The following is a 26,458-nucleotide window of genomic DNA, read 5'->3' as shown; positions in this document are numbered from 1 at the left end:
GCCAAACCAGGGGGACGACATGGAGTATCAGTAAAGTAGGAATATTTTATTTAACAATGAAGCATCGAGGCATTGTTGAGAACAGTGTAACAAAATACCAGCCCTGCACGGAGTCTGAATTTTAAAAAAATCATTTCTACCACATAAAGAGTAGCTTTGGACTGAGTTCACATTCCCTTCCAAAGTTGTTTTTTTTTTAAAAAAAAGTCTAGTCCTTCTTCTTGAAAGTAAATACGCTGAATGAAGAAACGGTGGTTGTGGGTACGTGTATATACATACATGTTAAACAGTGCTGCTACAATTACATTCACACTTACCTGATTTTCATTAATTCCTTGCAATCGTACCATGAGTTCTCAGCTTATACACATTACTAGCATCACTAATAAAGAACAAAGATTTCAAGTAATCCTCCACTGATCTCTAACTGATCTATGGTATTATGAAAAATCCTACTCATACCCAGCAAGGAACAGAGTACTACGCTGTATCTGTTATTTTAATTGTTTCTTGCAAATTTAGTGCAAAGAATTCTCAATACGTATTCATAAACCTGTTAAAATATCAGCAATTCATACCATTATACCTTTTTAATGCATAAATGCAAAAAAAAAAAAAATTGACAGTTCTTGCTTTTAGACAATTAAAATGAAGAGAGCGATTTTTTGTCGTGAGTTAATAAAATTTCCTAAGACTAAATTCCAGAGAAGCTGTACATAAAGTTATTAAGTGCTAAAAATCTACAATACATTTTTCAAGTATAAGATACTGAAATATTATTGCCAATAAATAGTTGTGCTGTAGTCAAAGCCACGGTTCCTTTGTTGAATCATTCACATCTCAACATATTAGGATTTAGTTTCTCACTGAGTTTGTGTATTAGAATTGCTAACTCTTCTGTTGCTTGCGATTTATCCTCCAAAAGTTCGTAGCGAAGACTGGAGATATCCTGTTTGATTTCCTTTAATTCACCTGTATTAATCATTGAAAGAAATACTTGTTAGCAAAGTTTAACGTTCATTCAACACTGTTCTGTAAAGTCACATTGGTGCCTATTTCAGCTTATTATCTCAAAAAGTTCATGAGAGCAGCAGGTACAGGGGTGGGGCAGGAGGCTTTACCTCTTCTTTATTCTCAGTGCGATGTGAGTGTCTCTCCACCCCTAAATAGTACCAAATGTATTTTAATAGTCCACTGAACTCTAATGTTGTGCTCCACGTGTACACGGAATATCAAAGACTCAAAAAGCGCTTTATATGGGTTAATGAATTAATCACAGCAACACTGCTCAACAGCTGGTAAATATTAGTATCCCCCTTTTAGAGAGAAAAGGCAAAGAGGTTTTTTCTGAAGTGATGTGCCAAGATCACACAGGAAAAATGTGGCAGAGCTGGCAATAAAACTCACAGCTTCTGAGTCTCTCTCCTCTTCCTTACCAATATCCTTTGAATTAGAAAAAGTCAACCACTTTAAAATTATGTTACAATTTGACACAAGTACAAAACACGCATTTAAAAGACAACAATTGTCAAGGCCAGGCTCATAACAAGCAACAGCAAGTTTTCCGTTATAGGATATTCAGTTCAAGAGCAGAACCTTTTTAAAATATTCAAATACTATTCTTCCAGCAAGTGTGAGATATGTGAATTCTTACACAGTAGCCACCGCAGGAAATGATTTGTCACGTATGAAATAAAAGACTACGAAAGAGTATCTAAATTCTCTAGTGATGCAAAACAGGGAAAAAATCCTAGACTTATGTTTCAAATAGCTGCAATACATAAGAATGCAGAAGTTTTCTATTTTGAATAGAACAGACTTCAAAAATTGTATCTTCAAAGGCTGGATCTATACTTCGGATACCAGTGAGATGGGCGTGACACAAAGAGCACACTACCTTTGCTATGCAGCTGAAGACTGAGGTTCAGGGGTTAGCTGACTTGCTCAAAATGGACTTTTCTCTACGAAAATTGGTGATAAAGCAAGAACCATGATGTCTATGAACCATGATTCTTCTATACCGTCTTGTTTATCTAAACGCATATAAGCCAATACCAAACAGGCATCAGGGAACCAGAAAGACTTGTACGTCCCTGGCGCTGTTGGTGAGAGAACAATCTTTTCCTCAATCACTAGGTAGATGATTTCCCCATCACAGAGCAGGAACAGGAGGAAAGCAATGGGAATTCAGGAGAGGGGCACAAGGGCACACTGAGAGGAAGGGACTTTTAGGAGCTTCTCTGCTTTTGTCACTCACGAGCTCAGCTCTGTACAGCCACATTGGATGGGGAAGAGTCAGGATAACAGTCAATGCACAATGCTGCCTTTTGAAGGCACAGAGTGGGATTTAATTTTTATCTTCTTTTCTGCTCCCTGCTTCTCACTGCAGAGCGTTACAGGTAAACAGAGAGTAACTAACAAGCAAAATAAAAGCTATGCTGCCTTAGCTGAGAGCGCAACCCTCACATCATGTATGCACGCAGCCGCCTGATGCTGCCATGCCAGTAAAAGCTGTTCTGATCCCAAGCTGTTCATCACTGCACACCAGCTGGGGAGCACAAGGCTGCCAGCACAGCGACGTGGTAAGTGTTCCCGGTGTGCCGAAACCAACTAAACTAGCCCAGACCAGAACTACTTATGCTAAGCAGGTATGTTTTTCTGGTGGCGGTCACACAGATTTCTTACCGGCTGAACCATGATGGTTATAACCTCCAGCCTATGGGGAACAAAATGATAGCTGAGGTGTTGCATTTCCAAGAGCAGAGCCAGCCCTGGAAGGGACATCATTCTATTGCCTGATAATCTTTTAGCTAGAGTGCGGAGTAAATATGCCCCGTGTTGCACACACACCTATTATTTTGTTTGGGGACCTGCCCAGAGCTCAAGAGTTTCTTTTTTGGCTTGTTGGCCTGTGTTTCATTCCTAGAAGACTGGAGGAAGGAGGACAGCATTCGTCTCAGTCACATCCTGATGGGGAGCTGGGGTGTGCGCCTGGAGCATGCACCCCTCACTGCTACCAGGGAAGTTCCGCACTGTCAACAGACACCAAGCTCAGATCCATCATTTCTCAAAAGATTTCCGGTTCGCACACTAAAACAGTGGCTACAGTTGTCATTTTTCTCACCATGCAGCTAACTCTATGCAGCTTTGCTTAATGATGTGCAACTTCACAGATGAAAATTCCGCACAGCTTTGTGAAGGAAGGTAATACAAGTAGTTCATGGTGTAAAGTGGTAAACTGTGTGTTCAGTTGAATGAAACAGAGAGAAAGATGTCCTGCAGCTCTAACTAGGACTCTGGAAGTGTGAATACAGTTTGTGGCTTCCTCACAAATTTCCTCTGTAATTGTGCATCGTGTCTGTGCTCTCGTTTTCCACCTGTAAAATGGGGGCCGTAATACATCTCAGTTCTACTTATTTGGTTCTGCTTGTCTATTTTTGTTGTCACAGGGATACTTCCACTGCTGTCTATCTGAGTTCAGTGCATTTGAAGTAGAAATAAACCCTCTTTTTTACCTGAAACCTCCATGCACCACTGTAATACCAATTCCTAATACAAGTGACAAAAATTGTCTCTGAATATTGCAAACGCAGTCTCTCTTACCTTCATTTACTTCATCATTTTCTTTGTCCACTTGTGCTTTCAGAACATAACGTTTTATCAGTCTTTTCATTATTTGCTGCCAGATTAAAAGTTATATGGTCAGAAAATTCACTTTTCTTTAACTACCTCCCTCACATCTGTATAAGTGAAAGAATGAACAGCCCCAGATCAAGCAGTTGCCTCATATGGGCTTTTTTGGTGACATGCTGAGATTCGTCGTTACAATAAAGCACCTTTCTCATCCAATTACCTCTTATTTACAGAGCACCACAACTTTTTGTAGGGAACAGGACCAGAGGAAAATATGTCTAAACACAACTAATTTAGGCTTTAAGTAGCTTCAGAATAGGTCTACTCTTTATTAAACTCAGTTCACATGTGAAAGGATGTGTAATAACAAGAGATAAGTATTTACCTTTTAAAAAAAAAAGAAAGAAAACCTGAGATTTTACAGTATGACAGTGCAATGTCAGCTGTAAAGGATTCGTTAAGATTATATCTATATTTTTATACTGTAACTGCCAGGGTTCCTTGTATATACTAATACTCTTGTACTGTGTTACCATACCTAATCTAGCTCCTCTAACAGAATTTGCACAGGTGGATTACATACCTTCAACATTTTCACTAGGGGAACAAAAGCTCCTATTTACTCTTTTATTTCTGAGCTGGAAATAAGACAGGAAGGTAATACCTGACAGACTCCTCTTACCAGAAAGGAGCATTCCCATCTGCAGGAATGCTGAATGTCAGATCTCAGATCATGAGAAGAAAGGAAGGGAAAGTAATGCTAACCTAGTCAGCTCAATGCTTTCAACATCCCTTCCCCAGAAATCCATTTCAGATGTTTGCTTCTCACACTTTCCAAACTGGGACATCAAAGGAAAATCTAAGTTTTGTATGGGCTAGTTTTTAAACACTTCAAAATAATGGGGCTTGAACAATAACTGTCTTTTTTCCAGTAGCACCCTGGAGTTTGATTTCTACAAGAGGTTTTCTTTATCTGGTGAAGGTAAAATGTACTTGAAACACAAAATTCTGTTAGGACCTTCACACAGTTCTATTACTCAAAACAGTGACCACTGTATCTACTTACCTGATAGCGTGTCGGCTGATTGAGAATGCTGTTAAAACTGTGTGATTCAAAAACTCTGGAGTTCGACTGAGTGAAAAGGTTTAACTAGGAAGAAATAAGATAGAGAGACATAGAACATAGGTTTTGACAGTAGGAAGTGAATATCATTCTGACCCCACTTTATCCTTTTCCTGTCCTAGTGAAAGGCTGAAAGCATCTTTAGTCAATATTTAGGTCATTCCTTGTGGGAATTATTTATGTCTTTGAATACTCAGTTATTTTTATTTTAATTGTGTTTTTCCAGTCATTGGACCTTGTTGTTCTAAGAAAATTTATAGCTATTTTTTGGTTTTATGCAGTACGTTTAGGGAGTCTGAAATACAGGTCTATGAACATAGATGCTTGACTAATTACCGTACTATCATCAGAAGTACAGATTATACCCAAAAACTTAAAGAAAAGAAGAATGTTGGAATGGACACACAATTCTTCACTGCAATGAAAAGATTTCAGTACCTACCCTAGATTTGGAATTGCCCATTCCCATTTCAATGTCTTTCTGTAGCCGTCTCCTCCTGCACTTAGAAAAGTTAATGATCCTCATGATGAAATAGAAAAAAGATTTGGGGCTTGGTACCAGACTGAACGGTGGAGGTAATGTTTTTCCATCATCAAAATACGATAACCAAAGTTTAGAACGAGCAAACTTCCACTCTACATCACTGTCATCCTGTGTTAAGATATAAAAACAGATATATGGCTTTGTTTTTATGAAAGGCAAAACTTCTTCCAAATGAAACTTCTTGTAAATATCAGCCCTTTCTGGTTTTACATAAAATGTTATTTGCTTGCTAGTAAGACTCCCAGTAGTTCTGCAAAAATGCAACCACTTTATCAAGTCTATTTTAAATAAATTTCAGTTTTCTCTTTATGGCAACACCTCATTGACAATACTTAATTAAAGCATGTGAACCACTTAAATAAGTGTTATTTTTGCACTGAGTGAAAGCCAACATATAAACTCCTTGCTATTTGAAGTGGAACTTTTTTGCTTTTTAAAGTCCTGTTTTTCTCATTAAAGTGGGGACATGAATTTGGTATTTGCACAAGTGACGAAGTATTAGCTTCAAGGCAGACATGGTTTAAAATGGTAGTACTTGCAGCTTTTTACATAACCATGAAAAGTAACTCTGATTTGTAACGGAGTACAGAAAATACAAACTTCATTGTCATGAAGAAATCATGTTAAAAACTGACAAACTGATTTTGTCCTAATACATTCTTATTGAAGTACTCCAAGGCTGGACTTGATTTACACCAAAGGTGAAAAGTTTGTTTGTTATAACTAGTTTTCTCCTGCTGAATTCCCTGACATTTCCCAGAAGTCACTGAAAATACTGGAAATGACATATCGATTTGTACGCTATATCTTAGATAATCTTTTTTTTTCCTGCTAGTGCGGGTGTGCGCCCGCGTCTATGCGAACATAGTACTCTTTGAATAATATCAGAACTCATGGTCTGGAAAACTGGCACTATAAATATACTTTTACTTTCATTATAGCAACTTGGGATTTATTTCTAAAACCCAAGCATCTTCTCTACTTCAAATTTTCTTTATTTTTTATTGGACTCTGATGCTAAATACTGTAATTAATTATCTTTAAAAATGAAGATACTTTGTCATCATAATGAAATTCAAATAAAATATATCTCTTTTAATAAGCAATGCAGCCAATAACTTTGTGTGAAATTCAAGTATTCATTCAACTGAGCCATTTGACAGATTTAGAGAAATACTGCCACTCTGTTTTCAGGGCATATGGCAAAGCTCAGTAAACCTAGAATCAAGTTTTAATATGGTACCTGAAGTGGAAAAAAGCACATATTACAAACAAAGCATGTAAGCATTGCAAAGTGTAACTCAGTCACAAAAATCTTGAAGATAAGCACCTGTATCACACTCCACGTACAGAGGCATATAAATGTAATAAAGTATGTCCACGTATCATTGCTATGCGCGTCTAACTCCTGCACATTTAGCTAAAAAGTTTGAGGATTGGAACTAAAAACCAGATTTCCATTAAAAAACACAAAGTGCATTTAATCTGTATCCTAATGATCTGTCAAAGATTGAAGTGCACTACATTAAGGAAACATGCAATAAGCGTCCTAAGGAAACTGGGAATGAACCGCCCATGTCTAAAATGTTATGCCCAGTAACTTTGTTTTCTACTTCACAGCAGTCTTCATTTGAATATTGCTTTAGATTTTAAGATTTCTGGATGGATAACATCTCCTTAGATGCATATATGTGGCACAAGATGAACTACTTGTTCAGATCCTGTAAGGTTCTGCAGCCTGACTGGGTTGTTAGATAAAGTCATTCCTAGGAACATGGTATTTTTTGTGACCTCCTTTACTGAGGTAATCTCTTCACTGTACTTTTCCATATCAAGATGCCCTCACTGAAATAATTCCTAGTAATTCTGCCCTTTTTCAACATAACAGAGAACAACTTAAGAACAGAGCCCACCTCAATTTCTTGATATGAACTGTTGATCATCGCGATCAGCATGTTGAGCAGAACTACCACCATCGTTACATTGTATATGCCATAAAGAACATAACCAATGTTCTCTATGAACTTATGATCATATTTGAGGACAACAGAGGTTACTTCAGACAGGCCAAATATTGACCAAAATAAGGTCTTGAAACTTTCTTCCACTCTGCAGGAAAAAAAGAGGAAGGCATTATTACTAACTACACAAATAAATACGTAAGTTGTGTTTACAGTAAGTGATAAACTATCTCAGGTAATTCGTCTGTGAACCAGGTTTTTAGAGCACTGATCAAAACAACAAACATGCAAGAAAATATTTTTCACAGTATGTTCACTTTCTCCACTGTCCTCCACCTATCCATCATAGATAATATAGTTGTAATAACAACAAAACTGTTGCAAAACAACAGTCCAGGAATTAGAAAGGTATTATATTTCCAGGTTTTGAGACGAAGCATATTCTAATCTCATTATTTTTCCAGTCTGACTCCGCAGGGGGCAGACCTTCCCTGTCCTAATAAAGCTAAAGATGGGGCTGATGGGAAGGAAACCGCTGCACTCCTTTCAAAAGCTTCTGATTAAATCTTCCATTAGGAAGGGTGCACTCAGAAGTGGGTAGCAGCAGGTTCAGCAACAAAACTGACAAACCAAACAGATTTCATGGGATTTGTTCAAGACTTGTTGAAATCAGTAGGAGCCAGGCACTTCAACAGGAGGCAGGCACCTAAATACCCTTAGGGCTCTGGGTCCAGGACCCACAGCCTCTATACTCTTGTCCCACCCCATGATCAGGACGATTCCTGAGGAACTGATCTGCCAAGGGCTCTCAGACAGCTGCCAGACAGCTCTTCAAGCCTTTAGGGCCTTTGAGAGAGGATTCTCTTCAAGCTCTCCTCCTCATGCTGCCACTCCTCTTTCCACTCGGGAAACATTGCTACAGGTTGACTTGTCATGCAGTCAGGACACAGCCCACTGTAAAGCTCTATCTTGCCTCGCTGAGAGGTGGGCTAATGAATGCAAGCTAAGAGATGTTGATATTCAATAAAGATTTTGATGTGCCTTCCATTGTACTCTACAGAATTTACTGGAAGTGACTTCTTCCTCCGTGTTGCCAAAAAGTGAACCAACAGACAGCTGTATTTTAATAAGCATAACTAAAATACGCCGGTGCACATATCTTGAATTACCTGTTTTAACACTGATAAATGATTTTTAAATGCAAATAATATGTGAATGGATGTATAGTCTAGTAAAATAACACTGCTGTTTAAGAAATGAATATTAATAAGCATTCAAATAGTATGCATACTAGACACCTGATATCAAATACTGTAACAAAAGTGTCATTATATTTCATTATTTATCTAAAGAAAAGACCATGAGTAGGAATAAGTGCAAAAATCAGGCTCCAATTAAGGAGAAGTCATGGAATCAACTACATGAAAATATGGCAGTTTTTACAGAAGTTACGTCTCCTGCAGAAAGATGGGAGAAAAGGAAAAGTTCTGAATTTCACCATCCTGTGGAATTACTTCTGGTTTGGAGCGTCCTATATTTATCACTTCCAGCATCACCTTGTTTCAGGAAGTAAAAAAACCAAGCAAACAAAAAAACTTTGGAGATCATAGCAAGCAATCTCATTGCATGAAGACAGATTTATAACTACCATTCTTCTGTACCCACGTGACTAACGATAATAAGCACTTATCATGCAGATTGTAGATCTGGATCCAAAAGAGTCCAAGGCAGTTTATAGATTTGTTTCAGTACCGGTCTAAGAGAGAAACATGCCATCTACAGAATCACTAGCTCTGTTTCTTGACAAATTACATTATTTAGAGGCCTATTATTGACATCTAGGCTAAATCTCTATAGGTATCAATTAGGTCTGACAGAGCCCAGTTAAAGATTACGATTCCAGCAGTTGCTTTGGGAAAATGTAATTCAGAAGGTATCAGTAATATTTTCTTGCAATTAGTTGTCCACGTGTCCGTGTGATTAACATAATATACAGGTAAAATTATTTTAGACTGAAGTGAAAGCTTCCATTATACAAGTAGGAAAGAATTGGTCTTTTGTATTCTGCTTTCTAAGGTTCCGAGATACCTGATTTCCCGCTGACTTCAACTGTCTTCAGTTCTATTTTAATGCTAGGAGAGAGCACACAATATCTCGCAGACTTTGTTACCTCAGTGAAAAACCTGAAAGCTTCGTATCAGCTTTTTACTTAAACATAACTTCATACTTACGTTGTAAAGGCTGGGTTTAGTTTAGCTCCAAGGTAGTAAGAATACAGTATGAACATTCCAATCATAAATGCAAGAAATACCATAATAAAAAGGACCATAAACTTGAAGATGTCCTTAACAGTCCTTCCAAGTGAAATCTGCAAGGGCCCAAAACTCTCATTTGCAGGCAGGATATATGCAATCCGAGAAAAGCTAAGAACGACAGCAATTGCATAAAGGCCTTCAGATATTATCTGAGGATCAGATGGGAGCCATTTATCTCTAGCTGGAAGATATGAAATATAGGGGTAAATATAAGGAGTTACTCATTTATCACAATGTTGAAAAATAAATCTTGATAGGATTTTTCCATGAACGTGTCTGAATTTAGTTGAGACAAATATGTGAAGTCTGTAGTTGCTACTCTATTCCTATTTCTTTTAAGTCACAAATGATTAATATTAAGTTACATTACCTTTTGCTAGAAGAAACATAACATTTTCTTCTACAGTTTGCGTTTTAACCTGAACTATATAACAATAAATAATTCCTTATTGCTTTTCTTAACATGACTGTATTATTAGCTATCTTAACAAGCACTATGCTAAAGCCAGAAATTTATTCATATTTTATGTTTTATTGATGGGAAGCTAAAATCTTCGTTGATGAACAATTTCATTTATTAATGACACCAAGCTTTTGCCATTGTTACAAGTTCAGGATATAACCTAGTTCCCACTGAAATCATATAGATTTTTGCCATTTACCTCAATGGAAGTAGGATTGTGGTTTTTACACATAATATGCACAGAAACAATTGAGTTTTATATAAATTCATAAATTTTTTATTACGTGAATTAATGCACCATCTTAGCAAAATAACACTTAATTAAAATGTGTTTCTAAATGTGTATTTACATATGTACAAATTCAGATTGATTATATAGCAATTAAATAACAAAACCAAGTCTGCTATTATAATATATTGAAGTTCATAAAGCATATGCTAAAATACACCATCAGCAACAAATACAGCCTTTGCTGGGGTTGCAAATAGAGATTCATCACACCTTTAATTACAATTTCTGCACTGCAATAACTATTTAGTACATTTATTCTATTCGAGCAGATCTTTACTGGGCCAGCATCCTTCCTTCAGCACGAAATGCTGATAGATCTTTACGAATATGAATAACTGTATCAAACAACTGAACCAAACAAAAAAAAAATCACATCAAAATTTTATCTGTTGTGCATTAAGCCAAAAATAAAATATAGTTTGCAAATGTTTAAAATTAAGAGGGTCAAATTTAGCTCTAGGATAAACAGTTACAACAAAATTATGGACAGCTACATTTGAACTGATTTTGTTCTTATGCCTATTGTTTGGTTTTAATATATTAGCAAACTTATTTGTCAAATTAGCATCATAACAACTATTGTTTAAATAGCATAGAAACAAAAAATTGAGGCAGAAATTGTTAGACAATGCTATGAACACAAACACATGCAAATATTCATCTTAAGGCTTCAAAGTGCTAGTGCATCCTACCAGTTTTTCTATGTTCAGATCTGTGTTGCAGAAAAGTTAAACTCACCGTAAGTAAAATATTCTATTTCTGGAGGAAGTGTGACCTCAGAGAGGTCATTCTCCTCAATGTAGTTGTCCACATACTGTTGTGCTTTTGTGGCCTGCAGGAATGCCAGAAGCCTCGCTGTGAAAGCGGCAATGAAAATGGACAGCATCCCAAAATCCAAAACGTTCCATAACTGCAAAATATATTCCCTGGGTCCTTCCAGCCACAGCTCTTTACATTCTGACCACATCATACCTGCAGCAAGAAATGAAAACAACATAGCAATGTTGGCCAAACTCTTTTCATTTAAACTCTCTGCATTCTCTCATTTCATGAAACCAGGTGGTACCAGTGGAGCAAAAATTCTCTTATCTGCAGTGTCACAGCGTCATCATACACCTTGAGTAAGGCTCTCTTGGTTTCAACAGGGTTGATCAAATGGCAGGGTATTAATTGATACACGGGGATAAAGTTCAGACATCTCCACATGGGGTAGTATAGAGCCACGACTTTGCAGTGAAAGTATTATGGCCTAAAAATGTAACAGTAGCTGTACCTCTAAAGAAGGAAAAATGTTAAATGTGGAAAAAGAACTCCTCTAATTTCCTTAACATTTGCATTCATAAACCACTTCTGAATCAGAAGGATTAATTTTTACAGAGGAGCACAACTACCCAACTACACAGATGACCAAATATAAATGGCACAATTATACTACTGGTTCTCCACTTTACAGAGTAAGACGCTTTTCAGCATAGAAAGTGTAACTTGGCTATGTGCAATTCAGTTCTCTTACTCAAGCTTCTCCTCAGAAATTAATTTATGTGGAATTAATCCAGATCACAGCCTCATCATAACCTAGAGATGTAGTTGTTGGGAATCAAGACTTTTTCTTACTTCAAAAAAGTTTCTTAAGAAAAAAACCCAAATAACAAAACCACAACCTCAGAACTTCTTTTCTTGTTTCCCTGGCTGGGTAATTCAGAGGGGTACTGCTGCCATCCCAACCACAAGCACAGCAGCCACGCACTGGACTGGCTTGAGGCTGGACGTCTCTTGAGTGACCAAGAAATTTCTCACAGTGACTGAGTCCTAGAGACCACCAAAATCTCAGTCCTTGCCTTCTGCTCCCCACAAGTATATGCTGGGACTACCAAAATGCAGCATACAAGGGATACGCATCTCCCTACCCTAACATAGTTTAAGATGAAGCAGTACTTAAACAAGGAGATATAGGTGATTCAACAGGCAAAGCGAGGCACCTTCATGTAGCAGCCACAGGAACACTTCCTTTCTCTTCCACAGCCTGTAAAAAGCTGAGAAGGCTACATTATCATGTGGCTAACCGTCATTTTGCTACGTAAAGCATCTGACTTTGATGAAATGCTAGAAGATAGCATTTTCTGCCATACAAAATTTCAATCAGGCTGATCATGTTTTGTGAAAAAAAAAAAACAGAGTAATGAGAACTGACTCATTAGCCCTTGACACTGGTAAAAACTGTGATTTCCCCAAATGCTACCTAGGCAGCAATGCCACATAAGCACTGGTGTGCTAGCACATTAACACCGAGCAGTAGGAACTCCTGACCTTCTGCCACGTACAGCAGCATAGGCTTCCTGATACTACTTAAGAAAACCTCTTCAGTAAAGTATAATTTCTGTGGTGTTCTCTTCAGCAAACCTGTGCTCCTGTTACAAATGCCAGAATTACCAGTGTGGCAAATCAGCAAACAAAATTTTACCCTATGCTGCAAGAGGGGGCAGCACAGAGATGCTCTGATGCTCTCGCCAGGTCTAATGCACTGTTATCTGCCCTAAGGGTTTCTTCTAACCGTGCAGCGGCTGGAGCAAAAGTTTGGGACCTGGGCTTCTCTCCTTTCTTTTAGAATTTATATCTGGAGGAAAACAGTTGATAAAGATGAAGGGGCAATATACCTACCAAGTACCCATACCATGATCAGCATTTCTGTCCAGGTGAACTGGGTAGTCTTCACCCTAAAGATCTGCTTAGGGTAATCAGTAACAGTGACATTCGGTAGCGTTGTTATACCTTCAAATCTGTCTGAAGCATTGAACACCAGCAGGCCTAGGAAAATAATGAAGGATGCTGCATGTGCCACAAATTTCATAAATGGGCTTCGAAGAATTCTTCCAAGCTGCAAAGGCAGAATGAAAGCAGTCACTCAGTTTTCTCAAAGAAAAAAAAACTCTTTCATCAGGCATTCCAGAAGCATAAATGGGCACTCAGAGCTCAGGACAGTCTGAAACATCGTTTTTAAAGGATACTGTTTCAAGTGCACTGAACTGCGATGCTTTACCATTTCAGATAAAAGTCTCCCAAAGGCAGCCTCATTGAGTATGTTGTCCTGTTAGTGAGTGTTCGTGTTATTCCATAAACTCTAGATGGCAATGTTTGAGGGGAAGCACTCCAAGGAATTACAAGCATACAATGGCTGTGACCAGAAAGAGTTTGATCTAATGCCCACAGATACCAATCAGTATCTGCGGAAGCAAGCCCATGGAAAATAAATAAATAAATAAATGAATTCTCCAAGTAGCAAAATGCTTTCCTTACCCACAAGAGCGTACTATTAGCTTGTCTATGACTATAGCTCTAGAAAAAATTAAAGACACATCTTCTCATCTCTGGCTACTGTATTCCATCCACAGAATGTACGTTCAGAGCTATAAGTGCCAAATAAATAACCTGTGTCTACTAAAAATACTGACCATTCCATCTTAGTGGACTAGCAAAGACAAGATCAGAAATATTACTATTTTCAAATAAGTTCAGCTGATTTCATTAACATCTGCATCTGGCAGAAGGACAAAACAGCAACAGCAGAGGCAGTCTGTCCACACCAGAAAAGAGGACCGGCTGCCTCCAGAAGACCACACTGGAAAGAGCAATGGGCCTGTCGCTGCTACTCACTGTATGAAAAAGAAGAGCCAGTGATCCCATCAGTACTAACCTTATCCTGCAAGCCAGGGTCAGAAGTGCTACGCTATAAGCCCACTCCTCTGAGGGCAATACTGCCAGTATCCTTTATTTAGGCAGTGAAGGTCTCGTGTGCCAGTGCTGCTGCAACTCCCACCCCGTATTCAAAAAATGCGGGTATCAGTGAGGCTGCACCACAGACAGCAATTGGTGCATTGCCTCAAGCACAGAGATGGCACTGAGATTCCCTGACGACGCTCTTTGGAGACCTCTTAGGGGGGAATGCACATGTAGGTTTACTTGTCCTTCCCAGCCTACTTCTCTTTGGGAGGAGTAGTACCTTTGGAATACACCTCCTTCCTGTGGCCTGAGCGGGACAATGCTTGTCCCATCTCTGCACAAGGTGTTACAAGGCAGATGCTAGACAGACTTCGTCTTAGCTGCTGCACACCTCTTAAGGCCAAAGGCCTCCTGTCTCCTTCAACAGTACAATAGAACAATATACTACTCTGCAGATAATGCCCAACCTTTATTAATGTCAATACACAGTTCTAATGTGATAAACTTACATCACCAATATTAAGCGATATTCCAAAATCCCCTGTGAAGAGCTGCATTATCAGCAGTATCATATAAGAAGAGAAAAACGAGTTCAGCAGATGGGGAACTGGAAGTAGCTTTCTTATTTCAAGGAATGGTTTTCCTGAAACTGGGGTCAGCTACTATGAACTAAGTGGACCAGCACACACTAAACAGCATTTACTACCTATGCAAACAATCTCAGGTTCCCTTCCTGCTCCTGACCTTTAGAAAGCATTTTGAAATTACAATATCAAACAACTGATCTGAATGTACAGTACTTTTATTTGACATGAGCACTAGGAAAAATGTCAGGTGTTTCTGGTACTGGGAATTAAACCTCAAGGCAAATATCAGTTTTCCATATTAGACACCAGCTAAAAATATATTAACACATTTCTATGATATGGAGCTGTGAGTGAGGAATATCTTTACTACAGATATTCATGGAAAGTGACCTTTCAGAGAAAAATGAAAGTAACAATTCTACTATTTTCATAAAGGTTTATCTTTAACGTAAATAAATATTTAACCCAGAGAAAACATCAGGTTCCCTTGAAATATGCAGGAGATGAGCAAAATCTTATCCTTTTTGAAGTGAACTACAACAGCAAAATATAAATGAGTGAAACTCACATTTCTTTGCTGTACACTTGTTAAGGAAATACAATTGAAAGACCACATTCAGCACAGAAGTAAATTTATATAAAACTTTTTAAAAAGTTAACATAAGAGAGAAATATTCTTTCTTTTGATTTGCCAAAGATCTATCAATATGCTTCATTTGCAGACAATTCACATGCTACAGACTATAAAGATTTCAAAGAAACTGCTATTATTTTCAATGTGAGATCATCAGGAAAGCTGGAAGCACCCATACATTTCATATAATTTTAAAGAGGTAAGAGTTTACAGTTGCACTCTTTTACGAATATACCCTACCACGTGGTTGGAATACTGCATTTAATTTAATTTCTGCTCTATGGTTCACCTGGTAAACAGACCTCCTAGGGCAGGAATAACAAATATTTTACTTAAGATTAAATTCTGCATCAGTGAAGTCAACAGATGTTCTGCTAATGGCTTATATGGGAACAGCATCAGATCTTAAGATGCCATCAGAGGAAATCTAATACAGAATCTGAGTGGTGACTTTTAAAAATCCATGTTACTAACACACATACAATTACATAGCACAGATTGTGAGGTGAGCACGGAATCTACGGAAATTTAAAAAAAGAAAAAAAAGCTCTCAGAGAAGGGTTTTTTTTCTTTCTTTAAACTTAATAACAATTTATTTTCATGCTTCATCACTGTGGTCCCCTCTTTTCTGTGCAAATAAAACAAATAGTATCTTTTGGCTCAAGACTAGCGATTACTAAAAATATCATTAATTAGTTAAAATTTGGAAGCAGCAGAATTAGAGGTACAATATTACATTTTGAATGCCAGAAATTGAAAAACAGCTCCCAGAACAGTACAAGATACGTAATTTATAAAAATCAGTACCCTGCTACATGGTGCAATCCAATAACCAATGGCTAGAAACGGAAGGCCCAATGCCACAACCAGCACAACCAGACACTTGATAGCTATGGTCTGCTCCCGTAATCCTGAGAGATTTTCATACCAGATAGTCAGTAGCTGTTGCTGACAGTTTGGATGGGCCACAAACTGTAAAGAAAAAGAAAGAAAACCAAGACATATTATAATTTATAAGAAGAGTTATATAACCGCTACATACATGATCATGATCACCTTAAATATCTGGTGTTAATTTAGACCTTAAGAACCATGTTTTTTCTCCTTTCCTTTAAAATAAAGGTTAATAAATAAAGAAGAAACTGCTGAGCTGATTTAAAGCAGCACTTTGGGGACAAGATTGCACACTGGACAGCCATTGCCAATAGAAGCCTTTTATGCATTATTACAACAGCTTCACCTACCCGCCTGGATCCTGTCAGAGTGGAACCTCAGTCCTAACTTCCAATAATTTCTCAGCAAATCAAGCTGATACAAGGTACATGCAGAATTTCTGCTGAGACTGAAAATTCTGGTCTGACCATAACCCACCGTTAGCCTCTCCCCTTCCTGCACATGCTCTTCACAGGCCTCCTCAAACATCACTGCCATTTGATTTGGTTCTTTGACAAAGGCTCCAAATACCTCCTTAACCATCTATACATTTTCAGTCTAAAACTTACTGAGGCAAGAAATAAATGAAGCAAAAGTACAGCACAAAATTTTAAACCTCACCAGAACACACAGAGATGAATACTGAAAGGCTTTCTTCTCTCTTACTACCATCAATGGTGCTAGCTATCACGTCTACTTAGATGTGCTTGGAATTTGAAAAATAATCAGAAGCTACATCCTACAAATACATCTTTATGTTTTGTGGAAAATAAAACTTAGCATTCAGTAATACAAGGAAATTCCATTTTGTGAACCAGATGAAAAGATGGTCTTATGGTTTTGATGAAGCTTTAAGGACTCTGTAATAGATTGTATTTTGCTGTACAGTTTTGTATTTTCTCTAAGTTCATGCCTTCTATACTATCTCAGCTGAAAAATATTAAATCCTCAAATTTGACAGTTTTCAAAAACAACTTTTCCTTTTTCACTATTTTAAGATCTTAAAGGACCCTGAATGTACAGATTGTTATCACTATACAGTCTTATGCTATTCTTTGTGTTTTAATGAGCTGTTAACAGCTTAAGAACACACTGCAGAAGGCTCAAATAAGATCTGAGGTGTATCCTTTAACTAAAAATATAAACATTTCAGTGATTTCTGAGCAAGATAATTTTATTTTTAATGAATTCTTTTATGAGAATTTTTATCTTTGCTGATTAGTTTACATTATTTATCAATATTAAGTATTTGCTCATTTACTTCTATAGCAGAAGGACTAAAAGGTATCAAACTTAATAGAGGAAACCACAAGAGTAGATGTGTACAAATATCTGAATAAATATAGTCTCTGATAAAATGACCAAAAGTTGATGTATTCAGGCATTTAAACTGATTGTCAGTAGTCTAAGCATACACGGCTACCACTGAATTTCGATTCATTGAATGTCGGGCCATTTTTGGAATGTTCAACCCTACACCCAAATTTTGGTACTTAGTTTTCTTGTACCCAGACATGGACACGTGGAAGACAATTTTCAAATATACTTACTCTCTTTTGACCTAACTCTGACGCCCACTGAACGCTGAAGTCAATGGTGAAATTTCAACTGACCTTAACTAAGCAGAGCCAAGACATCATCAAGGCCTTTTGTAACCAACTGCTTTAAAATCATAGAATCATTAAGGTTGGAAAAGACTTCTAAGATCATTGAGTCCAACCATCAACCCAACACCACCATACCCACTACACCATGTCCCTAAAATAGGGTGGGGGGGAAGCCAGAAAAACATCAAGACAAAGAAATAGGGCATCAAGTCAATTTATCAGGATCTAGTCACGAAGAGACAATCAGACAAGTGGAAAAACAGGCTTAGGATTAATGCTCAACTTCTCCTCAGACAGTTACTACAACACAAACTTGCTCTCCTGTGCTTTTTGTGTAAGTTTCATTCATCCCTAGCTTCCACAAATTCTTCCACAAATTGAAAGGTAGCAGAGATTGAAATGTTAAGATACTAAACTGGCACATATTAAGGTTCTAGTACCCACTAAAAAAAAAAAAAAAACAAAAAAAAACCAGAAACAGTCAACTGCCATCTTTCTCCTATGCAGGAAATACATGCAAATGTTATTTTCCTAGCTTCAGTAAGATTTCAGTATGTTCACAGGGAAATGATTCCCAAATTAGTTACGGAACGATAAAACAAGCTGCTGCCAACAACTGCATTTGTTTAGATATGCTTAAGTTTTATTTTACTAAAATCACTTTTGGTCGAGTTTCTTGAAGGGTGAGCATATATCTCTCTATTTTTAAAGCACTGTTGTATTTCTTTAGGATGAAGCAATGTGGACAGTGGAGACTGTGCAGCCACTCCATCAGGATCATGTCGTGTAACCAGGAGCGTGTAGCGCACGTTGGGTGCTGCTACTGAAGACACATAAGGGGTGGGAGGGAAGAATTCTATAGCTCCCTGTGTTCTTTGCCCATTTGTCCTGGTTTCGGCTGGGATAGGGTTAAATTTCTTCCTAGTGCTGTGTTTTGGATTTAGTACAAGGAGAATGTTGATAACACACTGATGTTTTCAGTTGTTGCTAAGTGCCCTCCTAGTCCAAGGACAGCTCCCGTGCCTACTGACTGAGCTAGGTACACAAGATGGGAGGGAACATAATCAGGACAGCCAGCCCAGCTGGCCAATGGGGTATTCCATACCATGTGACGTCATGCTCAGTATATGAAGGGTAGGCGTGATCCAGGAAGTACCGATCGCTACTTGGTTATCGGTCAGCGCGGGTGGTGAGCAATTGCATTGTGCATCACTCATTTTGTATATTCTATCATTATTTATTATCATTATTCTCCCTTTTCTGTTCTATTAAACTGTCTTTATCTCAACCCACGAGTTTTTCTCACTCTTACCCTTCCGATTCTCTCCCCGTCCCATTGGGGGGGCGGGGGGAGTGAGTGAGCGGCTGCGTGGTATTTGGCTGCCTGCCAGGTTAAACCACGACACCATTATATTTACATTTCTGGTTAAGTCCATTTCTGAAGTGTTATCGTACTCACCATTACCACTATTACTATTTTACCATGTCCTGCGAGACTGCCACATCACAAAAGCATGTGGGACATCAGTTAAGCACAAGGGGAAACAGCCTAGTTATCACAGCAATTTCAAGAAATCTGGTAATATACTTGTCACATTGGTTGACAATAACTAGTAAATCGGAGTAAAAAATGCTAGGCAGTTTCACAAAAAGGATTTGAAAATAATTCTGATAACTTTGATATTCCGTTTTGGATTAAGAGTGAGATTTGATCTGAGTTGCTTATACTTAAAAAAAAGAAACAACCCTTACTGCAAACCTTGGATATCCATTTTATTATCCTTTGTACTCTGTTGAGATCATAATGTACTATATACACTGTTGTTTGCCAGGTCTTGCCTGCAAAACTCCATTTATATTCCAAATCTCATTAAAAAGTGCATACGGTAGTACAGTAGGGCAGACTTTGTAAAAAAAAATCAAATTAAATCATTGGCAATGAAAACATGGAATCTTAAATCTCTCAAGAGGAGGAATCTGAAGCTGTTGCATGAACTTTAAAAAGGGAAGCAATCTTCATATTTTAATCTACTTCGCTCGAAAATGAAAGTCCCAAAGTATTTTGGTGTGTGATTCATTAACCAGTTAGATCACACATTAATGCAGTTTGTATCTGTAGTGTGGAACGGCCAAGAGATATAAATAAAAAGATTTTAAAAGTCTTTTAAGAAATTAATGTCAACTTGAACTATGTTTGTATTCTTTTTATTAGCCTGTCACCTTTGAAGCTTATGCACCATAAAAACTGCCAGCCTAGCCCATTTGAAAAAGAGACTGGTTTTTGTGTGTTTGTTCATTCTGACATATGCCTCCGGTCTCTTCTTTCGCTAAGATAAATTTCATTCTCAACTCAGGACATCAAAGGGCAAATCCCACAGCAGATTAACTGTGGCCAAAGACAGGGAAGTACATAATTATTTCAAATTACAAAGACATTTTTAAAAAGCAACCTTAAAAGTGTAAGGAAGAGGAGAGAGAAGAAACACCCACATAATTTCCCTTATTACCAGAGGGAATGGGAAGAAACAGTAAAGGAGCTTTAAGGGAGCTCGCCTATGGCTATGAATCAGCCCACAGGCCCTCTTGCATCTCACCCAGAGCTATGCACTGGTTTATTATCTTGGTCTAACAACATTTTGATCTGACGCTAAGAGGAGATCTGCCTGTGCTATAATTTTCCACAGAAAAGGGAGGAGTTAGTGAATAAGATGCCAATGGTTATGGCAAGTTCGTCTCCGGCAGTAACTCTAAGGGCTCTCGAGAAGATCTTAGCAACTTATTTAACTGTTGGCAACTGCACAATATGCACCACTTCCAAGCCCTCAGAGCAACTCGTGTCACCTCCCCCATCCATAAAAGCTCTGAAACTCATCCTTCTCTCCAGCTCTGCTGAAATATTTGAATTTATGATTTTGTTGTTTTTATCTTCAGCAACTGCAACCTCTTCTATGTTTTTTCCCCGCCCGTACATCTGTCCCTCCCCCTCCCCAGCTTTATCTCCTCTGAGAACAGTAGATTCACATCATATTTCACCTACCAATCACATCACCTTACAACCTTGTTCCTTCTGCATTTCTCTTCTCTCATCCTACTTTCCATGCATCCTACTTTCTTACTTTTCATTACATGTTGATCTTATTATGACATTTATCTAATATTTTGGGATCCAAACCAAACCCCAGTGAACAAGAAAGATGCATGAGGACAGTATGTGGTCACTAAAAAAATCCCAATTTTAATTCAGCTGCTTTTCTGGGCATAATTGACTGTAACACTTCAGATGCATTCAGTTTCATGACCATGAACCAAGTCATCAGTAAATATTTTTCTGTATGACTAAGAGTGATTATAGTGTTATTTATTCCTAACATCCTAATGACTGAGTTCAGACATAGCAGGAGCAGATCCTGGCACACTGATACACAAACACACAACTGCTCTGGTTTAACCCCAGCTGGCAACTAAGCACGACGCAGCCGCTCGCTCACTCCCCCCCCCCGGTGAGATGGGGGAGAGAATCAGAAGAGTAGAAGTGAGTAAACTCGTGGGCTGAGATAAAGACAGTTTAATAGGTAGAGCAAAAGCCGTGCGCACAAGCAAAGCAAAGCAAGGAATTCATTCCCTGCTTCCCATCGGCAGGCAGGTGTTCAGCCATCTCCAGGAAAGCAGGGCTCTATCACGCATAACAGTTACTTGGGAAGACAAACACCATCACTCCGAATGTCCCCCCCTTCCTTCTTCTTCCCCCAGCTTTATATGCTGAGCATGACGTCATATGGTATGGAATGTCCCTTTGGTCAGTTGGGGTCAGCTGTCCCAGCTGTGTCCCCTCCCAGCTTCTTGTGCACCCCCAGACTCCTCGCTGGTGGGGTGGGGTGAGAAGCAGAAAAGGCCTTGACTGTGTGCAAGCACTGCTCAGCAGTAACGAAAACATCCCTGTGTTATCAACACTGTTTCCAGCACAAATCCAAAACATAGCCCCATACTAGCTACTATGAAGAAAATTAACTCTACCCCAGCCAAAACCAGCACAACAACACACAAAGAGAATTCTGAATCTTCTTTCTTATCTATCAATTTGAAACTTCAGTGTCTGAAAATTAAATCCTGTGACTTTACTCAAACTCTTGTTGATTTCACTTGGAAATTCTACTCCGATTTTTATCTCAGCAAGAACTGCAGAACTTGGCCCAGTGTCAGCAACTTCTCTGAAATTTTGTTGGCAATCTAAAGACAGAGTTAAGATACAATATTAAAAGCACTACTGCAGCAGCAATTCAGCATACAGAGCAAGACTACTTGTTCTAACTAGTTTTTCTTAGTTTAATTCCCTTAGTCCTTCACTATCGGGGCTGCAGTTTCCGTCTGAACCTTAGCTTCAAAATCATATCCTGTTTATAAGATGGGCTACACTTTAATGCAGTGCCTAGGATATTAAGTGCAAGAGTTTCATTATTAATAGAATTAAAAAACTCCATTTCCCTAGCAGTGAACTTCTGAGCACATTTGCTCACTTGTCATATGCTTTTTCCTGTCTCTCCTCCCTCTGAAAAGGGCATACGGCTCATTAACCATTTCATGGACCTACAATTCTGTTTGGCTGTATTACCTGTCTTGCAGCAGTAAACTGACCTTAACGTAGCTGACCCAGAAGTGCAGCTAGAAATACTGAAAGCTAAGAAACATAAGCTACATCCTTGTCTTCTTCCTACAGTTACAGGGTTGAAAGCATCCCGTGTGGAGTTCCCACATCTGAATCTGTTCTACAGTCAGAATATCGCTATAATTTGCCACAGTTTTAATGGAGCCAATCCCAGCATCAAAGGACCACCACGGCAGAGACATTTCCTGGCTCAGTCCTTGTCATACCCTCTTAATGGCCATTTACAGGGAACAGCACATGGATGAACATAGTAACAACTCTGCACCATCTATTTATTTCCCTCCACCAAGATCATTAGTCTTGTAGGTTCTGAACTGTATTTGTCACGAATTGGAGTCAAAACCTTGAGTTTATCTACAAATAATCAATCTCTTGCAAGAGAAGAGAACAAGTTTGCTACATGGAATTGTCTTTTTTTTGTACCATGTAGGTTTTTGTTATTCTTAACAGACCTGTGTGGCCCTTTGCTCAGCAATTAATTTAATCGGTGACAACAGCCTCTTAGAAGAAAACCAGTCTTCAGCAAGAAAGCTGAGACACAAATCTCAGCAAAGGTTGGTAACATTAATATGCAACAACACAAAGAATTCATGTGTTATTTAGATACGATAACATGCTTACATACTTTGATTCTTTCCCTGTTCCATTCTTTTTAATTAATTTAATACTTGTATATATTTACCTTGAATTTTGGTAATTAATATGCATTTATCTGCTGTAAGCCAATTCTATATTGGAAACAATGATTTGCTGTTTGGGATCTGCATTTACAATTTTTGTTAACCATCTTTTGGGGACATAATAAACACCAACATTTCCCAGTTGTTCTGGCAGGTGGCTTACAATTCATTTTATATGGCAGATTGGCTCAACAGGTGGCCACAGAATACGGTGTTATTTATCCTGAAAGACATAAGACTTCTTGCAGAGATGATGAAACTATAATGGCTGTTAAGAATGGAAATGATGCTAACCGCGTAAATAGGTAGCTGTAAATAATACATAGGCATTGCTGTACTCCTTGAGTCCTCTCACAGTAAGACACAGTATTAACTATTTTTTGTGTGAGGGTAGTGGGATCTTGAAAAGAACAACATAGCTATATATTGAAAACTGCTACGATAAATGGATATGCATTATGTCAAATGTGTGATACACAGCTCCATTTTTCAACACATAACATTCATTCACAAAATAACTGTTCATTAAAAATTACTTTGAGAGAGGCATCAACTGAAAACACATTGCACTTTACAAAACACCAATAAATTTAGGTGAAGAATGAAGATGAAGAACTGAAATGAACTGATTAACTAGCCACAAACATATACATTTTCAGGATTGAATTTTAAAATATTTTTTAAAGGAACACACACAGTAAATCATGTAGAATTTCTCACTACAACCCACACAGTTGCAGATGAGTTGTTTGATATACTGTCATATTTTAAAATAAATGAAAATATACTTAATGACAACTTAGATGAAAAAGGAAAAGAGAACAAAGTAGTAAAAGGAAGACCTTTTTTTCAAAAAAAGACGTATGTATTGATAGGAACACTAGTAGAAAGCTGCAAGACAGACTTCCTAGAATTTACTTCCCCGATTAACTTACTTAAGGTAGAAAGCAAAAGTAATAAAAAGAAATAATTTTCATTGGTTGAAACCAACATTTTCACAAATACAGCCTTCTCTTTGGATTAGGTATTATCACACAGACTGGCAGGAAGACACATCCTTACTTTCACTGAGTGAAAATCTGGCTCCACTGAAATCTCCTCTTTTGGCTTAATGAGGAGAAAGATCTGACCAACTATGTATAACGTTGCTAGCACAGCTGATTTATGTCATTAAAATCTTCTGCCAATTCTCAGATGTGGAAAGTAGATTAAACTAAACTCCTTCACTGTAGTCCCCTTCTGCCAGCTTCTGCCTTGTGACAATCTTGATTACACACACCATGTCTCAGTAATGCATCTGACCACCGGTTCGTAACACCTGGGGAATAATGAGATGACACCACGTTCCTATTACACTGTCTGAAAGCACTGGCTATGAGGAGTTACCTTTTTGACTTCATACTTAATGGCCAGCTTCACACGGCTCAGTGATGCTCTGTGTCTCTGCGCTTCAACTGGCTCAGAATTCAAATCCCCGTTCAGAATGGCCTCCACTTCTTCCGAGTCTCGGCAGAGATCAAGAACACCAACCACAAAATCCTTGCACTGCATAGACAGCTTGCGATAGTCATTCTGAAACAGTAGAGAAAATGGCCCATAACGAACATGCTTAATAGTCAACGGCAAGGAAAAAAGAACCTGTACAAGTTGCTAAAAATTAATAGTGTGTGACTTTTACACAATATGTCAAGTTAGGAGTGTATCAGACATTACAGAGCTTTTGTATAGTGGAATCATTTCTTCTCTGACTCAAGGTAGCCACTTGAACAGAAGATGATGACAGCTGTTTAACAGAGCACAGGAACATTACATAATAGCGTGACGAAAATAACCCAGATGGGCAGCAAGGGGAAGTTGAATGGAAGAATTGCACAAACCAGGACCAGAACTCTTGAAATATTAACCTCACCCTTGCAAAAACTTTGCAGACAATTAATGAAATAATTCTTACAGGGTCGCCTGCCAGGGTACAAATATATTTCTGCTCTTTCTACACTGCTAAAATGGCTGCTTACTCTTTACAATGATGTATACCGTATTCATTTCCGCCCCCCCCCGGCTGCTTCCCACTTACCCTTGGAACCACTTCACACGCGACAACGTGTACAGCGGGTTACAGAGTAACTGCATAGAATAACTGTGGCATGAACTTGGACACCAGTGTTGTGGGCAAAATACCCCAAATTTCCCGGCAACACAGAAACCAGCTTCTTCACAGGACAGGTCAAAGATATTAGGCTCCTGAGCCATTCTCTGAGAGATGACCTTTCCATTGACAACACAGCTGAACTACAGAGACACATTTCTGTAAACCTCAACACTTTTATTTAAGAGCTCTGTCCACCTTTCCCTTCCTCTCCCTCTCTCCTTCACTTCCCTGTCTGTATCTGTCACACACCATTCCTCTTCCCAAAATCACCTATTAGTTTAATCTCCCTCTTGTTTGCTCTCGCTCCATCAGTTTTCCCTTCCATTTCTGCTGGAGTCAACAGTTCTGCCTCTGTTACCTTCTGAAAGTATATAAAGCAAACATTTGTTTTCTCAGTTATTAAAAAACAATTCCCCCCTCCTCCTATTCAGATTCTCTTCAGAACCTAATCTTTTAGTAAAGCATTTCTTCTTTCCCCCCCTCACTACTTCCATTTTTCACAGTATCATTGGCCATTTCCAGACCTGTAGCTTGTTGACTATAGCTGTGAAGCCTTACTGTGTCATGCAGAAAAAACAACTATTTTTTGCTGGTCCTTACTCTTTCTCTCTTTCCTCAGCCTCCTTCAACCCTTCAACGCTTTGGGACCATGTCCTGAGTTATGCCCATGTGCTGTGATCCTTTCTGTGCAGCTATTAAACTACTGCATCTAGGGTGCAGTGGTGCTGCTTTTCGCTATGTTCATACCTTATGTCTGGCATGCTGCTCACAAGTTTCACGCTCTTCATCCTTACTCTTTTTGCTGCCTCCCTATAAGCAAGCTTATGTCTATCTTTGAGGTGCTACCTTTAAACTTCTCAGCTGCTCGTATATGTCGACATCGCAAAGATTTCCAACTATCTAATCTCCTCTCTCTTCTGACAAAACACTTGTGGTTACATTTCAAAATTTTAAGATAACTCGTAAAGCATGCACCTGTGAATCTTTGCATGAACTTTTGTTTATGCTTGTATATGTCTTCCACCACCCCTGTGACATTACCTATAAGCTCTCATCTGATATCTACTTCAGTAGAAGCCTTGGTCTTCATTTATGTGTTCATGTCCTCTCAGCTGGATTTCTAGGGACTTCTTTATCTGAGATGCAGCCTCTGATTT

The 26,458-nt window shown here is 38.4% G+C and overlaps 1 protein-coding gene across 3 annotated transcripts in view; it reads right to left on the bottom strand.

The window, feature by feature from the left end:
* Nucleotides 1-25: 25 nt before the first annotated feature.
* The window catches only part of TRPC3 (transient receptor potential cation channel subfamily C member 3), a 46,108-nt gene continuing 19,675 nt past the window's right edge, over nt 26-26,458 (bottom strand). The window contains exons 3-13 of one of the 3 annotated variants that reach the window (XM_075150244.1): nt 24,539-24,724; nt 16,077-16,241; nt 12,990-13,206; nt 11,070-11,303; nt 9,493-9,757; nt 7,214-7,409; nt 5,199-5,408; nt 4,700-4,783; nt 3,604-3,679; nt 1,408-1,443; nt 26-972 (exon numbers count right to left, since the gene is read on the bottom strand). In XM_075150244.1, the coding sequence (XP_075006345.1) occupies nt 1,433-1,443; nt 3,604-3,679; nt 4,700-4,783; nt 5,199-5,408; nt 7,214-7,409; nt 9,493-9,757; nt 11,070-11,303; nt 12,990-13,206; nt 16,077-16,241; nt 24,539-24,724 (1,644 nt within the window). In that variant the 3' untranslated portion in view covers nt 26-972; nt 1,408-1,432. The remainder of the gene's footprint in view (nt 973-1,407; nt 1,444-3,603; nt 3,680-4,699; nt 4,784-5,198; nt 5,409-7,213; nt 7,410-9,492; nt 9,758-11,069; nt 11,304-12,989; nt 13,207-16,076; nt 16,242-24,538; nt 24,725-26,458) is intronic. The other 2 variants (XM_075150243.1, XM_075150242.1) reach the window with 2 other exon arrangements.

Source organism: Calonectris borealis, chromosome 4 (genome assembly GCF_964195595.1).
Source record: "Calonectris borealis chromosome 4, bCalBor7.hap1.2, whole genome shotgun sequence".
In the NCBI taxonomy this organism is placed as follows: domain Eukaryota; kingdom Metazoa; phylum Chordata; class Aves; order Procellariiformes; family Procellariidae; genus Calonectris; species Calonectris borealis.
This window is presented reverse-complemented; position numbering and strand designations above follow the sequence as displayed.